Source organism: Drosophila santomea, chromosome 2L (genome assembly GCF_016746245.2).
Source record: "Drosophila santomea strain STO CAGO 1482 chromosome 2L, Prin_Dsan_1.1, whole genome shotgun sequence".
Taxonomy (NCBI): Eukaryota; Metazoa; Arthropoda; class Insecta; order Diptera; family Drosophilidae; genus Drosophila; species Drosophila santomea.
In genome coordinates, this window is record NC_053016.2 from 3,134,614 (window position 1) to 3,148,625 (window position 14,012).

General features: G+C 44.0%; 2 protein-coding genes across 4 annotated transcripts in view; one reads left to right on the top strand and one right to left on the bottom strand.

Annotated features, from left to right (window-relative positions):
- Window positions 1-14,012, bottom strand: part of LOC120458792 (mucin-17) — a 73,146-nt gene that overhangs the window by 50,232 nt on the left and 8,902 nt on the right. For 2 of the 3 annotated variants that reach the window (XM_039646579.2, XM_039646576.2), the window contains exons 2-3: window positions 2,726-5,396; window positions 1,617-2,583 (exon numbers count right to left, since the gene is read on the bottom strand). In XM_039646579.2, coding sequence (XP_039502513.1) covers window positions 1,617-2,583; window positions 2,726-5,396 — 3,638 coding nt within the window. The remainder of the gene's footprint in view (window positions 1-1,616; window positions 2,584-2,725; window positions 5,397-14,012) is intronic. The other variant, XM_039646578.2, reaches the window with a different exon arrangement.
- LOC120458795 (protein FAM210B, mitochondrial) lies at window positions 6,273-6,981 on the top strand. The gene has a single exon (XM_039646588.1). The coding sequence runs from the start codon at window positions 6,356-6,358 to the stop codon at window positions 6,938-6,940; it is 585 nt and encodes a 194-aa protein (XP_039502522.1). The 5' UTR covers window positions 6,273-6,355; the 3' UTR covers window positions 6,941-6,981.

Here is a 14,012-nt window from a genome sequence, read left to right on the forward strand (position 1 = left end):
GGAATCGAGAGTCAAACAAAACCCGTACTCAAAGATACATTCGCATTGCTCGGTTTGTTATTGCCGGCTCAGATGATAAATATGAATATGAATACCCCTAAATATACGTACATACTTTGCCTTGCGGCTTTGGCTTGTTCAAATAATAGACATCAGATTGAAATTAAGAAAAACTCGTGGTTAACAAAAAAAAAAAAAAAACAAGTAACTAGCAACTACATGTAATTCCCCGAATCGTGGCTAACCCAAGATGAAAATCTCTTATCTAATGCATTTTTATGGGCGTTCGTCATGTAAATAAAAATACAACAAAACTGTAGACGAAAGATGATAATTTTTAGAGACAAGCTTTGCTTGGGCTTTGTTAATTTGTAAGCTGTTTATTTTCCCTGCCGCTGCGTTGCGGAAAAATTTGTAATTGAAAATGTTTTGCATGTTAGCTGAACTGCGAGAAAAATAACAAAACAGGAAAGACCTTTGCAAAAACAAAAATGTATACATTTAAATGGAAATTTGTTCTGCCTTCTTGGGTTCGTGGAAAATTTGTGGGTTGCTTTCGGCTCTCAGACCCCTGTTGAAAAGTCAAACTTTGGTGGCATTAAACTCGCCCGTTTGTTTGTGTGACTTTGGTCTTAATTTGTATAATGCATGCACCTCGGGAACCGAAATTATCATTTCCACAACCGCAAGCGATTTGTGTCCACATGACGAAACAGCGCAAAAGCTGTAAAATTAGCATGGGTAGTTCGCTCTATGTAGGAATCCAAACAGATTCCTCTTCGCATTCAACTGATTTCTGCTTAAATGTTTAATACTCACGACACTAGTTTATTAAACTACGCACCTAACTTACTCTGCGCTGCTGAATAATTCACTCAATCTAAGTGGAAAATAATTAATGTTTATTTGGATTTAGTCTGCTTAGCTCGTACGCAATTCGATAAATTACCTATCTAATTAAGCCTATTTATTTATTTATTAACTCACAACGCCAGTGACGTCAAAATGAGATGTAGCAAATATATTTGCACACCTTTAGGGAAAGTTCAGATCGCCCCTTATATATGCACGCCCCATTTCTTATTTTTCCACAACTGCTCATTTATTCCTCGCTCATATCTCATTGAATTTCAAAGTGAATCGAAATGCTTGATGAATTATTGAAAGACCTGGGTGCAATCCACGCTATCTACTCAACGCGCTGCCGAAGTTAAACGACCCTGAACTCATTAAGAGGTGGCTGAGACAGGTGTGTAAATGGCCACTCGATTGGCCTATCGAAACTGCTTTCAAAATGTGGAGCGCCCAAAACAAACGCAAAAAATCCATCAACAAAGCCTGTTGTGATAAGACAGAAGATTGATAAGGTTGGTATGTTCTCTGGTCGCGATAAGAGCGTATGCAAGAGATATGCTTTAGGCAACGAAGAAGAAACTTTGGGTCATGGGGGCTACGAATGCCCTTCTGTGATAGATCGTTTTATAATGATATATTTTAAAGTTTCTGGGGATCTACATGCCCATAAACATTACAGCTGCTTGTCACACCATTATCTTTCCCTAGTCTAAAACTCTTCGAAATAAATCAAATGGTATCTCCAAAAAGTGTGGACTTACCGACTGACGAGGCTCGACTGGATTCTCTTGGCGGGCGGCGATGTGGGCGTGGTGGGTGTGGTGGGGGAGGTGGGCGACTTGGGTGTCTTCCCGGCACGGGCGCCACAACCACCACCCACCGACCCGGCGCCAACTGAGCCTTTATCCAGTGGCTGCCGTGTTGGCGGGGTCGCGTGTGGGGGCGGCGAAGGCGTGGCATTGACCTTGCTGCTGCTGTTACTGCTGCTGCTCGATCGCTTGGCCAGCAGCATCTTGGGCGGCACTTTGGGCGTGGCCGAGGGCGAACGCCGGGCACTGGCACTCACACTGGGACTGGCGCGCGGACTCGAAACGGTACGCGAAACGGAACCAGAGCCCGAACCGGAACCGGAAACCGGACTCGAACCGGAAGCCGGGGTCATGATCCGTGTGGTGGACACTTTTGACTTTACATCGTTGTAGTTTGTCTTGATCAGAGACTTGTTGCTAGCGATCTTATTCATCACGGCATCCCATTTGTTTGGGGTGTGCGCCTTGCGATTTAGCGGCGATTTTGGTGATTTTGGGGTTTTTGGCGATTTTAAAACGCGCGATTTGCCAGCCGAGGTTTTGGTACCCGATGACTTGCACGACTTGGGGGAGGCGATCGATGAGTTCGAGGAAACGGAGCCGCGATAATTCTCCACCGTGCAGAGCGACGATAGCGATGCGTGTGGACGCGGCGAGGTGGTTTTCTGAACTGAGAGCGCCGCCGCTGCTGCTGCCGCCGTCGTCGTCGTCGTCGATCGTACCGCTGCGAAAGCTTCGTCGCCGCAAAAACTTCGGGCGCTGCCGCCGTCGACGCTGCAGTACGAGGTGCGGTTGGAGAGCGACTGAGAGAGCGTGGTGGCCGCCGAGGAGGAGGAGAGACAGCTGCTGGGCGGGCGCTGCTGGGGGGCCAGCTGATTCTGCTGCTGCTGCAGTTGGGTGGGAGTGGGCTGACCTTGACCTAGGAGGAGGGATAGAGAAGGCATTAGCAGCGCTCTTCAGAAGTATTGAATATCATAGTCATTATATGCATTCATATCAGAATACCATTAATACAAGTTAACAAGATTAAACTTTGTGATTATATATGGACAATATCTCACCCTTACGCATCGTCTGCGAGGAGTCATCTGGCGACATGTCCATATCGACATCCAACTCCAGTTCCGGCTGCCGCATCTCCTCGTCGCAGCGGTTCTCGACGTCCGTGAAAATACCCGATGACTCCATGCAAGAGTCCTCCATCTGGGGCACCGAGGCACTCGGTTGCATCATGTCCGGGCCATACAACTGGCCATCAATCACCTGGGCACGGCGATCGCCGCGATGCAGGACATCATCCGCGTCGGATTCGGTGAAGAAATCCGAGTCTGTCATGGGATCCTGGCGCCTCAAAGGAGCCGGATTTGGGGGCGGGAAGCTGGGCTGGCGACTCACTCGACCCAAATGGGGTCCATTGCTCGGTGAGTGATCGCAGGCTCCGCGGGAAGCGGGTCGCGACATCTCGCCGTCGCCCTGGTAGCCCGTATCCAAACTGGTTACACTGGTCACGCTCGTTATGAAGCTGTTGCTCAGCTTCGAGTGCTGGGAGGTGTTCACCTGGTTCTGGGACGCCTCCACCTGCTTGACAATCTCGGACTTAATCTCAATGGGATCCAGAGGCAGTTCCTCTGGCGATGGGGTCTGCTCCATTCTCAACTGCAAGAGATTCGGATGATGCATCCTGATCATTTCCATATTGTGCATCAGATTGTTGTGTGGAGAGTCCAGGAAATCCTTCATCTGATCGGGCGTAAGAATGCCCAAGCTCTCGTCCAGATCGAAGGAGCTCTGCTTCTTCAAGAGCTGCTGTTGCAATTGCTGCAGTTGCGTAGAGGAGGAAAACGAGTTGTCCACCAGTTCGATGGAGCAGTCCAGCGTGGTGTCTGGCAAATCCAGGCCGAAACTGTAGCGTGTTCGTCCTCTACCCGATGTGGAGGTCAGGGTACTGTCCAGAGCTCCATTGCCATCCATGGTGATGTCACCATCCGGCGTTCGAGTGGGCAAAACCAGGGCACTTTGGGCCTGCTTCAACAGAGGTGATAGTAGATGAACTGGCTGAGGAGTGGCCTGTCCGATTATCCTCATTCCATGGGGCGTTGTGGTAGCCGACTGAGGGGATAGGCACAGTAGCGAGTGCTGGGGAATGGATCTTCTCCCCGACTGAAGGTGGAGCCTGCTGGGAGTTCCTCTCTCCAGTTCCTGGGTTAGGTTCAACAACTGGATGTGCCTTGGCGACTGCAGCGCACTGATGTCCAGCAATCTTTCGGTGTTGAGCGTGGAGTTCAATGGCAACTTCATGTTGGTCTTGTCCGGCGCCAAACTGGTCAACGTCACGTCCAGCGTGTCGTCAGTTTCCTGGTCTAATTTCTCAATGTTGCCGGAACACTTGGAACTCAGAATGTCCAAGCCAGATGGCATGGATATGTGTTCGAGCAGGGGTAACTGATCCATGCTCAGGGTTAAGTTGGCTCCTTGGTGGATTACCTTCGTGAAGTCTCCTGGTTCAATGACGGATTTTGTTAGATTCGCCCCTCGACTATTTAAAGTCGCTCCTATATCTATTGTTGTGGTTAAATTTTGTCCAGCTTCTATGGTTTTTGTAGTACTTCGTCCTTTGTCTATTGTCCTAGAGACTTCTTCTTTCTTGTCATTCAGTGTCCTGGTAAGATTTACTCCTCTTGTGTATGTTTGAGTGCAATTTGGTGCCACCTCAAAAGTCTTACTTATACTAGCTTCGTTTTCAACCGTTCTGGTGAGATCTCCAGCTCCCTTAAACGTTTTAGTGATATTTCCAACTGCCTCCAAAGTTTTGGTGATATTTCCAACTCCCTCCACAACTTTCGTAAGATTTCCGAGTCCCGTAGAATTGGCGGCAATAGTTCTAGTGGCATCCTTGGCCGGAATAACTGGCATGGTTCTACCCATTATTCCCGACGAGTTAACAGAGTGCGTTGCGTTGTTTCTCGAACACACGGTCATTTCATGAGTGGTATCCAATGAGCAAAATGTCATCAATGGTGTTTTCTGTGGAGGTCTCACTACCTGAGTGATATCCGCCGAGGGTGAACCCTTCATAATTCTCGTGCCGTCTCTGATCAGAACTTTAGTTTCATTTGGCATTGGTGAATCGATGTCCATGGTTCGTCCAAAGGTGGACAATCGAGTGCTCTCCAGTTTCATTCGGTTCGATTGCTCCTCCTCCTCGCAGACAAACGTCTCGGATCTCAGAAGGGGCATCGGCGTACTGCTGGTCAACTGATCGTTAGCCACCATTCCTCGCTTCCCCACCGGAAATGGAGTAACTGGCAGAGAGCTCGTCATGTCGCATGGACTGGACATCACTGCGTTTGCACTTGCGCTCGACTTGGGACTGAAGTACTTCTTCAGGACGGTGGTGGTCCTCTTGCTGAGCAGGCTCACCGCATTGTTTATCCGCTCCCCACTGGCGCTCTTCTTCAGACTGCTGCCCAAATCCCGCAGAGCCGCTGAAGATGGAGCATACGAGCTGGCGGGACGCGGTTTCGCAGGATCGCCGGGTGCTCGGAATATTTGCGTGGCCTTGGGTGCGCTCGTCGGTGGTCGTATGTGCTGGGTGGTGCTGATGGTGGTGCCGTTGGTGGTCGTTCTATTGGTGGTTGTGGTGCTGCCACTGCTGCTGGCCAGGCCAAATGTACTCGGTTTCGGAAGGCGGGAGACGCCATCCAGGCGGGGAATGCGCGTTGTGGCCGGATCCTGTAAGGAAAGAAAAAACACGTAATTAAGTGCAAAATCAGAAAGGACGCTCTCTGCACACAAATTACTCCAGATGGTGTGCGCACCATACGCTTGATTTCCCTTCACTTAGATTTCGCATGACCTCGACTTAGTACACTTTGCAAAATATGTGTACTTTAAACATGTTATATTAATAGTATTTAAGTTTTTTAGATCATTTGCAATGATATTAGATTTCAATGTGATTTTAAGAAGACTTATATTTGTTTTTTTGGTGGAACACATCATTAACGCAAACTTGAATTTTTTTTGCTGTGCATTAGTCTGTCGCAATGGCGCCGCATAGATCTGTTCAGCAATCCGCATTCAGCACGTGCTCAGACTTTTTGGCAGTAGCCAGTATGGTGCAAAGTAGTTCAGTGGGGCGTTCCCACTTGGCAGCAGTTCAACGCACTTTAAAGCAGTATCCAGCAACGGGGTTGATTCTCTCCCGAAAAGCCAAAATTCCTTTTGCTGATGTCATCGAAACTTTTACAGCTCCCTTTTTTGTGGAGTACATACATATCCCTTTCAACCCCTCATAGCTAATTGCATTTTAATCAAATAAGGAAAAAAGGAGCAACGACTTTTGGAAAAACTTTATCGCCGCGCTGAACTGTTTATGGGAGCGCAAGAGGGGTGAAAATACAGGGGCGTCATGGGTATAATGAATTTATATCATTACGGGGGGCATTACTGCACAGCCAGCTAATTATGCACGTACACGTTAGGAAAATTCGACGAAATTATAACAAGGGGAAAGCGTTGTGCTATGTAATAGATAAGAGGAACTTTGAAGAAATGTTGACATTACATTTGCATTACGATTAATGCTGAAATACTCGTCATCATGTACTACTTCGTTCATAAGTCATTCCAGGCTTCTTAGTTTTTTCATACACAGATAAAATCTAGGATTCCCTGCAAACTACGAAAAAATGTTCCCAAAGTCGGGGAAAACATGTGTGCTTCTTGCAGCCCGTTTGCCTTATGGCTTTAATCAACTCAAGACGATTTCACCGGTTCAACTCTTTCAATCGGGCACCCTAATGCGAAACTACATATCTGGAATTAAAAATCCAATTCCACCGGTATACAAATGTTCATCTCAAACCACAAACTGGATAACCCATGGAGGATGCTTTAAGGAAAACTATAGTACCGAATCGGCTTCTACGGAGACCGCAACCACCTTAAAGTTGACCAAGAGAGAGCAACTGAAGCGGGCATTCAAGGAATATGGAGCAACCATTGTGGTCTTTCATGTGGTCATATCCGTCATTTCTCTGGGAGGCTTTTATGCACTCGTGTCCAGTGGCATAAACCTGGTGCCCTTGCTGGAATACCTCGGAATGGGTTCGTCGGCATTTGCGGAGAAAGTTGCCACAGGAAGCACCTTTGTTGTGGCCTTTGCCGTTCACAAAATCTTTGCGCCTGCCAGAATCAGCATCACATTGGGTACCACACCATTCATTGTGAGGTACTTGCGATCGAAGGGATTTCTGAAGCCAAAAAGCACATAGTGGCCTGTTATAAGTTATAAATTATATCCTTGCTATCTGTACCAATGCCTTTTTTCTAGTTTTAATGGAAAATTACAAATTGAAAGCACAGATCTGCAGGAATAGAACTCCATTCCATTTTGCATTCCATTATGCAAATGGCAAATGGAAAGAACTTTTTGGAAAACCAATTTATATTCGCTCCATATCATCGACACCATCGGCCCGAAAAGTTAGTTTAATGTGCTAAATGCTTGCCAAACAATATCCGACCGCAAACTTGGCCAACGTTTAGACTGACAAGGAAAAGTTTCTTCATCTTCATCCGGGGTTCTGTTCCTCATTTTTTTGTGCATTTTGTGCTACTGAAGCGCTGAAATTTGCTGCATGCCACACAATATGAAATGCACTCGATGGCAGTTTACACAGGCCGACTTAATCGAAAATGCAATTTCAACAGACAAGTTAAACAAGCGCCGCCTGCGTCTCTAACTTTTCTGATTCCGTGGAGCGGGATGTGGAAATAAAATCTACAATGTGGCTGCCACACCCAATCCGGCCCATTCAGTGTCCTTGAACTTTTCGCGTGAAAGTTTGCGCCATCCTGCGGCCCCACCGAGTGCCGATTGTTATCAAGTGCAAACTGCACAAAAGTTTCCGCCAAGGAAAAAGGACGAGGGCGCACAAAGGACTGCTCCTTTCGCAGCCAACGCCGCCATATGTGGCCATAATTATTCGAATGTGGCACGATAACCGAGCCGGAGCCGAAGCAGCTGCTTCTGGGATATGAAATGCTATCGATAAGCGCGTTGGGGGAATTTGCATAATGACCTTTTGGCTGTGCAATATGAGTCGTGTCCTTGGGGCATTCGTGCGCAGGATAATGAAGCAAACATTCCAATTAAGCGGTAAATTATGGGTCTTACTGGACCGCCAATTCAAGCGAAAACGATTAATGAAACGAATTGTGCGGAAATTTCGGTCCTTTAGCTCGGACTACCAGATTTTTTATGCTTCGTGATTAACAGAACTGCACTAAGTTGAATGAATTTCTAGCTGACTACGTTGCAGGTATACTTCTCCTCCTTTTTCTCAAAATATCTTAATAAACTGTGTTGCAATACCTTGCGGACAACAAAAAATCTAGTAGCAATCGACTCGATGCACCAAATATTTGTCACAACAACAATGTGTGTGTTTACTAGCGAGGACAAAAAGGATACGACACAATGAGGACACGCATCGGTTGAAACACAAATAAATACTGTCACAGCAAAGCGGCAGAAGGCGACTGAGTGCCGGCACTGAAACCCGTGGAATCCGAGGAATCGCGGGGGTGGAATATACACTGTGAACCTGCCACCACCATCGAGTGGCACCACCACGAGCACCAAACCACCGCACCACCAGCCGTTGCATGTGGGTTAAGCGCAAACGCATGTCCTGTTGTCATGACAAGGCAGCGGAAGTGGAAGTGGAGGGGGAAAAGCTGAGCGGAACCGAATAAAAATTTATCGATTGCCATGGGAGAATTATAATAGATAGCCAAGCGAACCGCCCCTTGTCCACCATAAAACTTCACTTTTCCATCGATATTAATAGCGTCTGGCGGTGGGAGTCGATTTTCTACTCCTAGTAGTGCATGAAATAACCAAGAATGGCTGCTTGTGTTTGTGTTCAGAGCTTATGCATGAATAATTTGCATTGCCAGCTTGGGGGGTCCTTTCGCCAAATCCAGCCCCACCCTTCAATCAATAGCGATTGTCGAGGTTATGAAATGGCAAGTGAGGAAAAGGGGAAAATAATGCCGAACTGGTTTAACATTTATTGAATGATTCCCCCCTTTTGCAATCGATTGGAAGGAAAGTACTTTTTCTAAATAGCCTTGGCTGTGATTTCATTTGATATGCATATCAGAAATTTAGATACTCCATTATACACGGACCATAAATAAAATAAATCCTACAAATGGGAAGTCAGTAAGTAACAAGTATGATTTTTTATATAACAATAGAAAAATCAATGAAAGGTTCGGGCTTTCAATATGCAAATATACAAGTTAAGTTATATACAAATATTTACTGTTCGTTGCTGTTGTCTGATCTTTTTATTCTATACATTCTATACTGGAAATGTAAACATTTTCATACTGAATGCAATTTCGTGCTTCATACTGCCCACGCAAAGGAACTCCAGCCCACTTGTATGGCTTTAATGGCACATACTATGTGCATATACCCGTTCGGTAAACTACCCTAATGACTTTTTACCATCCACGTACATTTATCCAGAATCGAGCTCAATCGACTTATGGGAACTAAAGTTGCCGGCTCCCTGTTTATTTCACTCGGGGAGCTACAAAAAACATTTTCACAAGCCATTAGCTCGTATCCATCATCAGGGGCACTAAGCGGTTTATCTCGTGCAGGACAACAAGCAACAAGGATGCAACAACAAGGACACCGACGAGCAGAGCGCCAACCATTTGCAATTAGATAGGAGCAGCCGTCCAATATACTTTGCATACTTTGCCGCGCAATAAAAAAAGGGCCAATCCGACCGAGAAGAAACATTGCGCAGCTGTAGGCCATTTTTGTAGCATACTTTAATGCGCTGCGGCAGTTGGCTGCGTCGATAAATCGCCAAAATGTCTGCGGAATAACATTTTTAATATCTTTGGCCGTGTGTGAGACAAGCTGTGCCTTGTTCTAGACCATCATTTCTTGTTTATGATTTTTCCCGAGTTTTTGCAGACGCCAGCTGCCGGCGCGCGTTAAAATTAAATCACTTTTATAGACCTATTCTCGTTCTTCCGCTGTCAGGCAGACAATTAATGTTCCCGTCCAGCCATATATATTTCACACTAGACACTGTCCTTCTGTATCCGTTCACAGGATCAGATTTATGTGCATCTTGACTAGTTTCAAGTGGCAGCAGTTAAGGCTGAGCTCAAAGACTAAAGAAATTACCCAGGCTTAAAGTTCAAAATCAGCGGAGTTGAACGAAAAATTATAGTATACTGCAAGGCTTTGATTAAAGAGGCCCCGGGGAGAAAAAGAACTGAAAGGTCAGAAGAAAGGAGGAGGTAGCAAGAAAAGCCCACAGTTTTCCATTTTAATTCGTTTTGTGTAAACACTGGGTAGGGAAAGGAAAGCTGTTCAAGTGTTGTGTAAACGTGTTCTTTGCGATTGCTGTAAAGGAATTTTCATTGTGTGCTCGCCCAAGAGTTTACGATTTATTTAATGTTGTAATTACGTTTTGACGACATAAAACTCTAATTAATGCGCCTCCAAGGAGAATCGCATGTGGCTAAGCTGCTTAAGATTATAAAGAATTTAAAGAAATTGTAGTAAGAGGATTAAAGCTGGATTAGGGAGTTTGATTAAGATTTATTTTCACTTCTATTGCTATTTATTGCAAGAAATTCACTTTAAGTACTTATCAAAATGGAACATATGTATTTCGTCAATCGATTTGGAAATTGTCCATTCATTGAAGTGGAAAGTAACTTGAATTTATATTCATTTCCCTGCTATTCTCCAAAATAGACAAGTTAACTTAACCTAAGCACACACACTTCGAATACGTTTCGTTACGACATTTTTAACCCAAAGGAACCAATAGAAATCGTCTAGAATATGCTTCCATTTGGTATGTGAGAAGCATTTGGGCATAATTTATTATGCTCCAGGGAACAGAACAGAACAGGACCAGAACGAAGGGAAGGACAATCCGAAGACGACGACATTTATCAAGTGTGCAACTTGAGCAAGGATCCCAGCGTCTGCGTACATACTATGTATTTCCTCGCTCTCCTTGACATTGCAACTTTTTGGAGCAACGCAAATTTAAAATGTAAATCGCTTGCTGCAACACGAGTTGTTATGCCCCACGGCCTTTCTATGGGGCATCCATTTTGAAAGGCTGCCCTTCTCCCTTTTCATCTTCATCAACATTTCTTGCTGCATTCGTGCCTTCATTTTCGTCCCCAATCAATTTTGTAAATTGCATTTGCGATTGATTCCAAAGCATGTTGATTCCCTCGCCCACCTTCTGCCACTTCTATGCATTCTGAATAAGATGAGAAATATTATCGGACTGTTGCCTCTGCCGCTGCTCGTAGAAGTGCAACACGGCGTATGCGCAATTTGTTGTGGTCAATGGATGTGGGGACTGGGAATAGCCAAGGAAATGCGCTCCGGTTAATGGAATTGCAGCCGTGTGAGCTGGAAACCGAACCAACAACACATCAATCAAGGTCGGAACTCCATGTAATATAAATTGCACTTGGTGGCAATCTTTCGTTATTATGTGTAAACACACGCCCTTGATTGCCATTCATACATTTCATGTCATTTATAATTGAAGTGTGAAATGGAAATGGTTACAATGGGTTTTTATAATTATGTAGGTAATTATAAAGCCCGTATTAAAAAAAAGTCATTTAAGTTCAGCTAAATGTATTAAATTGAATGCCTCTAAAATAAAATAACAAAACGAAATATTTTCTAAAAACGAAATATTCCTTTGTACTTAAATTGCTCCCAAATTCTTCTCCATTATACCAATACCCATTGAAATGCCAATATTCAGAATCCCTTTAATGGTATTGGAATCTCCCATTTCACATAATTAAACATAAAATGCGGCAAAAAATTTGCAATTTTCCGTGCAATTGCAAATGGCATTTTCCAAAAGAAAATCGTTGACAATAATGAAACTGCTGAACAGTTGTGGTTGTGTTTATTGTCATTGTTGCTGCGTTAGTTATTCTACCATTGGTTGGGGTGCATTTGGGCCAGTCTGAAACTGTTTGCGTCATTGTTCAGTTTTAGTTCTCTGCGGTTGCCTGAAATTGTCGTAATGCATTTACGGACATCGCACACACATGTGGTCCAAGTGCGGTTTTGTTGCTGGAAATGTTGGCTGTGTACTGTAAACAAGATTTTAGCAACCCACTTGCATTTCTCTTGGGGGTCGAACATGTGTGAACACTCATAATTTGGTTTAAGGACTTAGAGAAACGAATTATAAGCAGTCCACTATCTAAAAAGACATTGTGGCCAAATCGAAAGCGAATATATTTCGTATGTCTTGGCTATTTAGCAACGATTAGTTATACCCGTTACTCGTAGAGTAAAAGGGTATACTAGATTCGTTGAAAAGTATGTAACAGGCAGAAGCGTTTCCGACATATAAATATATATTTTGATCGGATCAGTGAGTCGATCTGGCATGTCGTCTGTCGTCGTCTGTCTGTCGTTGTCGTCTTCGTCTGTCCGTCTGTCCGTCTGTCGTATGAACGTCGAGATTCAGAAGTAAAAAGCTAGAATTAGATTAGTATACAGACTCCAGGACATAGACGCAGCGCATTTGTCGATTCAGGTTGCACGCCCTCTTACGCCCACCCCACTGCCCCCATTTTTGAAATTTTTTTTTTTTTTTTTTTTTTTTTTTTCGATTTCCTTTTTGCCATCTAACCCACCGCCAAGTCACGCCCACTTTTGAAATTTTTATTTTTTATTTTTGTATTGGTTTGTATTTCTATCTATTTGAAAATTTTGCAGCCACTTAACAAACGCCAAGTCTTCCAACCCCATTAAATGTTCATATTTTTCCCTTTCGCTTGCATATCTAGCCACGTATAAATTAGCCCGTTCTGACAATATTAGCCCTCTCATACCTCGTTACTCATACGCCACGTGGTCACGTTTTCGCCTAAGCTCTACGTAGCTGCACTCGCTGCACTTTTCGCTTACGTTTTGTTATTATTTTCCCCAGTACTCGTTAGCCTTGTCTAGTGCCAAAATGAAATGACAATGTTTTCCCAGCGCACAGAACTCAAATCGTAAATCATTTTCCTTTTTTAGGGTGTTGGCAAAGGTAAACAATGTCACATAGGAGCCCGCAGTTGTCTGTCAGTAGAAAAAAAGGCAAAAAGATTACAGATATGTACGTTATATGCGCGACGAAAAAGGGGCAGAATGCGAGATATATAGCAACTCAAGTTTCTGTTGCCCCGAACTTTGACAGTTACATGCGCTGCACCATTGCAGAATGACAAACGAAGGCAAGAAAAAAAGCCATGAGTTGCACAAAATTTATATATCTGTCACATTCCAGTTTTCACTTTCGCAGAAAGCTGCAGATTTCAGTTATTGTGCGGAATTTTATGTTGCTTTATAGCTATTTTTGAACTAGAATATGAATTAGATGCATATATTTATATACTCCATTTTAATAGAATACCTTTAGGTTAGTTCTATCTAAATTTGAATTTGAAAACGGAAAATGCTAGAATTTTTTTCTTCCACTTCGTTTCCTCTCTGATTTTGGCACTTTCCCCCCAAACTTTTTGTGTTTTTGTATGTCAGTCTGACTTTTCTTTTTCGTCTCCGTGCGTGACAGCCTATATTTTTGGGGGCGTGGCGAGAGGCGGAATGGGTTGGGCATTTGGGTCAACTATCGACTGCAATTTGAACCTTTCAAACTGTCGCCGACACAAGCGATGGGCTCAGCTGAAAAAAAAAAACGAAAACACACCGTCAGCCAGAGTAAAAGTTGCGGAAAGTGTGACAGCAACTCATTGCAGATGGACATTGGCCGGGTCTGCTGGGAATTCCCTCAAGTGCTCTGGAAATTTGATTTCAATTTCCATATGATTTGATTTGGCCAGCGGACTGGGGCAAGCTTGCTGAAATTTATGCAAATGAGAAATAGTTTTTTCCTTGCAAACGAAAAAGGCTTCTCCTTTGATTCTTGATTCTTTATGAATCACTTGCCAGTGATTGCGAATCAAATCATTTGAAAACCTTCTTATCGTGCAAGGCATAAATCAAACGGAATTTGCATTATTTAAACTCAGCTTGCTTTAACTTTACATAAGTCCGTAGATTGTTTACCAAAAAATTAATTCCACCAACTTTTTACATTATTTCGAACAACAAGTATCTTACTAAAAAGCACGCGAAAATTGCAAAAATTGTTTTTAATTTTTCTGCTGCTTCATCGATGTTTTTGCGTTGTTTGACTAAGTTTGTAATTTGCACTTGACTGCAGTGAAACTGGTAAATTCTACTAGACAAAAAATATG

Coding starts and splice junctions, on each gene's coding strand:
- LOC120458795 (XM_039646588.1), top strand. CDS start 6,356: ATGTTCCCAAAGTCGGGGAAAACATGTGTGCTTCTTGCAGCCCGTTTG.